This window comes from Sprattus sprattus, assembly GCF_963457725.1.
Source record: "Sprattus sprattus genome assembly, chromosome: 1".
NCBI lineage: Eukaryota > Metazoa > Chordata > Actinopteri > Clupeiformes > Clupeidae > Sprattus > Sprattus sprattus.
The window spans coordinates 8411939-8417440 of record NC_137920.1 but is presented as its reverse complement, the minus strand read 5'-3'; the positions used below and the strand labels follow the sequence as shown (position 1 = coordinate 8417440).

The 5502-nt window shown below is 46.7% G+C and overlaps 1 protein-coding gene across 1 annotated transcript in view; it reads left to right on the top strand.

Moving 5' to 3' along the window:
- Positions 1-1420: 1420 nt before the first annotated feature.
- Positions 1421-5502, top strand: part of atg4da (autophagy related 4D, cysteine peptidase a) — a 21052-nt gene continuing 16970 nt past the window's right edge. The window contains exons 1-2 of the mRNA XM_080833638.1: positions 1421-1721; positions 5084-5324. Of these exons, the coding sequence (XP_080689764.1) occupies positions 5153-5324 (172 nt within the window). The 5' untranslated portion in view covers positions 1421-1721; positions 5084-5152. The remainder of the gene's footprint in view (positions 1722-5083; positions 5325-5502) is intronic.

Sequence of the window (5502 nt, the reverse complement as noted above, 5' to 3'; positions counted from 1 at the left end):
ATTTATATTTAGTCATTTAGCAGACGCTTTTGTCCAGAGCGACTTTCAAGGGAATGAACAGTCAAGCTACAAGCAATAGAGACCTAGTGTAAAATAAATACTATTATCATATAGTATATTAATTTGTGCTACACTGTTACGTGGGGAGCCGTATTGTGCCCGTCTGTGCGCTTGTTTCTATCTGTCCCCCTCTACAGGTGACCTGGTGTCCGATTGGGACGCATTTGTGGGCGGGCCTTGGCCTATAAAAGACGCCCCTTGCGCGTTTCATGGCTGTCTCTCTGGCTCTCCCCGTTCGTCCAGCCACACCCCCGTTACGCTTCCGTGTTCTTTGGGCCTGCTATATGACTAAATATAGGGTTTTCCAATAAAACTCTTTTCATTTTCCGTATGGAGCCTATGGCTGACGCGTGTTCTGTGGTCCAAGAAAATATGTGTCTTCCAAACGGAGATGATTTTGAATATTTATTTCGAACTAAGACATTAACAAACATTAAATGATCCACCGTATATTATATATGACTTGTATCCCTGTCTGACACTACATATCATACAATCGAAAACACACTTTACACGACACAACACTCTGCCACATAATTCAATTCAATTTTATTTATATAGCGCCTTAACAATACAATTGCCTCTAGTCGCTTGACAGAGCCCAGAGCCTGAACCCCCTCCGTGCAAGCACAATGGCAACAGGGGCAAGGAAAAACTCCCTGTTAGGTAGGAAGAAACCTTAAGCAGACTTAGTGAGTGTGAATACCACTTGACTGTCAGTTAATAAAACATTAACATTTATTTTAGTTTTTGTCCTTTCTTATTCTGTTCCTTACATGAGTTTTGTTTACTGAAGGGTTTGTCACTTTTTTATTTTATTATTATGACTTTATATTTTTTCCTGTGATCCTTGTTTTTACTGAACGTAATTTGAGTAGTTTTTCCTTGATACTATTCTTTGTTATATCGATCTATTGTAATGCTGTTGCTATTATTATTACTTATATTTTATACGTTTCATGAATATTCTCAGTAAAACTTAATTTAATTGGAAAGAGAGAGAGAGAGAGAGAGACGGGGAGAGAAAAAGAGAGACAGAAAGAGGAGAAGGGGAGTGAGAGAGAGGGGAGGATAGAGGGAGAGAGAGGATAGAAGGGGAGAGAGAGGAGAGATAGTCCATTTGTTTTTTTATTTATTTACAGGCGTGTCACGCCTCACGTCATACTTTACATAACAGTGTCTTTGCCTAGCAAGCTTGTGCACCAATAAATGATGAAGTTTTTGTAACTGATTGACAGATCGCCCAATTGGATGACGCTGAAAGAAGCCATCCTCCAATCACGGTTGGGCATGGGCTGGCCAGACGTGACAGGAATAAACTCAACAGGAAGTGGCGGTAGTGTACAGTGAGTACAGACGATCGGACTGTGACTAAACCTATATGTCACTGACTAAAATGTCACGTATCATAGCTTCATAAGCTGACAGCATTTGTCACAGAGTCTGGTGATTCACTGAGAGCTAACGCGAAGCTAATAAACCCAGGTAGTAAAACGAAGGCACAAGTAAAGGGAGTTAGTAAGTGATTGAGTTACCTCGGTCAAGCACCCGACACAGCGACCAGCCTTACTGGCTTGAGTTTGATCTTCCAACGCTAACCGTTTTTAGCTAAGTGGACATTATTCCTGGGGCAGCACGAAACTGGCACAACAGATGTCAAGGTAAGGTGATTCATTGGTTTGCCAAATTGGAATGATTGCCAGGCTTGCTGTGGACAAACCATCCATTAGCTAGCTGGTTAGCGGTCGATAGAGTCAGTCTAAATGGCTATCGTAGGGCACTAGCTTGCAACGGAACCTGTTTACAGGCTGTGCAGCTTCTTACCTTCGTAATCTCCCAGTCATAAACACATTGACTGATTCGCTGCAAAGTAAAAACGACATAACTGAAAATTAAATGTCTTGTACAATGCGATCATAAAGATAGCTTGGAAGCTAGCAAGAAATACGTGTTTTGGTGGGTAGCTAACTTAGGGCGCTAATATATGTAACTTTGCATATTTGACGTACAGTGCGATGACCCACATCAAGCCGATACCTTAATAAACACATACTAGTGTCTATTTGTCTTTTAATGCAACGGTTGCACATCGTGCCGATTTTTAAACGAGCGTCAAAACTGTCTTTACAATTTAAGACGGGGGCATGCCAAACTGAATCACGATATAAATACACTGTTGTTGGTATCAGTTTACTCACTAACCCACCGGTCAGCGAATTACTGTCTGGATTGAGACGGTACGACTGTTAAGTCGTGGTCGGTTATATAGAAGAGGATATCTGCAACTTCGACCAATTTACCAACCACAGCCAGCTATTGTTGTAGTAGTCTATGACAAATGTAATGATGATCACGCAAATTGATTTTCAGAAGCACTCTCTTTGTTAAGACAAGCAAGCCCGGGTATATTTATATTGGTCCATAATTCTCCTTGATTCAATAAGCCTCTGTTCCTGCTTTGCCCTTTCACACACACACACACACACACACACACACACACACACACACACACACACACACACACACACACACACACACACACACACAGAAGGGTCACATGCTCCGGTCCCTCACACGAGGATAGTCATATATCTAAAGCTTGTGCAGGAATGGTTTGTTGCGTCTGTTTGGTAGACCACTTCACTTTTTGCCTGCCATCATTGGCGTAACACAGAAAAGTCTGTCTTTTCGTTATTTCAGAAAGCATGATTTTTTTGGGAAACGTCCCCTCTTCTGTAAATATGTCTCCACAAGGAGGAAGCTGTGTGTGTGTGTGTGTGTGTGTGTGTGTGTGTGTGTGTGTGTGTGTGTGTGTGTGTGTGTGTGTGTGTGTGTGTGTGTGTGTGTGTGTGTGTGTGTTTTCCCCCGCTAAGAATAGTGTTTCTGTCGAATACCTCGTTTCGGTTACCTCGTGACAATCTGCACCTGGTTTGGGCTGTTTGGTGAGTGTGCTCGAGTGAAGTTACTGGGTTTATGTGTGTGTGTGTGTGTGTGTGTGTGTGTGTGTGTGTGTGTCGTTGTGTGTGTGTCGGTGTGTGTGTGTGTGAGTGTGTGTCGGTGTGTGTGTGTCGGTGTGTGTGTGTGTGTGTGTGTGTGTGTGTTTTGTATGTATCTGTGTGTGTGTGTGTATGCATGTATGTGTGTGGTGTGGTGTGGTCAGCCTGAATGAGAAATAGTTCTGTAGAAATCACTGCTGTATGTGTAGGAAGTGACTGTACTCCTGTGTCTTGTGACATGATGTTGCCGATGCAGGCAGTACATTTCCACTAACAGTACAGTGGATTAACACAACACCGCAGCTAACACTTACATGTGCACCCCAGCTACCACTGACACCCCAGCTTCCACTGACACCCCAGCTACCACTGACACCCCAGCTACCACTGACACCCCAGCTACCACTGACACCCCAGCTTCCACTGACACCCCAGCTTCCACTGACACCCCAGCTACCACTGACACCCCAGCTACCACTGACACCCCAGCTACCACTGACACCCCAGCTACCACTGACACCCCAGCTACCACTGACATGGGCATCACTGACACCACTGACACCACTGACACCACAGCTACCACTGACACCACAGCTACCACTGACATGGGCATCACTGACACCACTGACACCACTGACACCACAGCTACCACTGACACCACAGCTACCACTGACACCCCAGCTACCACTGACACCCCAGCTACCACTGACACCACAGCTACCACTGACACCACAGCTACCACTGACACCCCAGCTACCACTGACACCCCAGCTACCACTGACACCCCAGCTACCACTGACACCACAGCTACCACTGACACCACAGCTACCCCAGCTACCACTGACACCACAGCTACCACTGACACCACAGCTACCACAGCTACCACTGACACCCCAGCTACCACTGACACCCCAGCTACCACTGACACCCCAGCTACCACTGGCACCACAGCTACCACTGACACCCCAGCTACCACTGACACCCCAGCTACCACTGACACCCCAGCTACCAATGACACCCCAGCTACCACTGACACCCCAGCTACCACTGACACCCCAGCTACCACTGACACCCCAGCTACCACTGACACCCCAGCTACCAATGACACTCCAGCTACCACTGACACCACTGACACCTACTCTCCCTCTCTGTCTCTCCCTGTCTGTGTCTCTCTCTCCCTCTCTCTGTTTCTCTCTCTGTCTCTCTCTGTCCCTCTCTCTCTCTCTCTTTCTCTCTCTCTCACTGGAGTTGGTTAATGATTTGAGAGAATATTCCACTGTTGCGTGACACAGGAGGTGAGGTTTTTTAAAGTGTGAGGCATATCAAATCTGTTTAAAAACTCTTTTGTTGTTCTATGTGTTTTAATGTTTTAAGCTCTAGTTAAAAAAGTAATGCATTTGTTTCCTTCTTGCTCTCTCTCTCCTTTCTTTCTCTCTCTCTCCTTCTCTCTCTCTCCTTCTTTCTCTCTCTTTCTTTCTCTCCCTCTCTCTTATTCACCCCCCTCTCTCTCTCCTTCTCTCTCTCCTTCTTCCTCTCCCTCCTTCTTTCTCTTTCTCTCCATTCATTCACCCCCCCTCTCTCCTTCTCTCTCTCCTTCTTTCTCTCTCTCTCTCCATTCATTCATCCCCCCCCCTCTCTCTACATTCATCCCTCTCTCTCTCTCCTTCTCTCTCTCCTTCTTTCTCTCTCTCTATATTCATTCACCCCCCTCTCTCTCTTTTTCTCCTTCTTTCTCTCCTTCTCTCTCTCCCTCTCTCCATTAATTCCCCCCCCCTCTCTCTCTCTCTTTCCCCCTCTCTCTCTCTCTCTCCCTCGCTCTCTCTCTCGATCTCTCGATCTCTCGATCTCTCTCTCTCCCCCTCTCTATCCTTCTCTCGATCTCTCGCTCTCTCTCTCTCCCTCTCTCCCTCTCTCCCTCTCTCTCTCTCGATCTCTCGATCTCTCTCTCTCCCCCTCTCTATCCTTCTCTCGATCTCTCGCTCTCTCTCTCTCTCTCTCTCTCTCTCTCTCTCTCTCTAATCACATAGGTGCTGAAAGGGATGACTGTCTTCAGTAGTCTTTAGGGGTCAAGGGTGAAAGTTGAGGGGTCAGGGGTCATGAACTCTGTGTCCCCCAGCTCGGCCCAGTATGTCGGGGGAGGCGAGAGCTCCGAGATGAAGGGGGGCAACTTTGGGCATGTTACCGACGGCAACCGGAATGAGGGGGAACCAGACGAGGTGGACCGACTGAAGACAAAACTGATGTCGGCCTGGAACAGCGTCAAATACGGTGTGTGTGTGTGTGTTGGCCTGGAACAGTGTCAAATACGGTGTGTGTGTGTGTGTGTTGGCCTGGAACAGCGTCAAATACGGTGTGTGTGTGTGTGTTGGCCTAGAACAGCGTCAAATACGGTGTGTGTGTGTGTGTTGGCCTGGAACAGTGTCAAATACGGAGTGTGTGTCTGCCT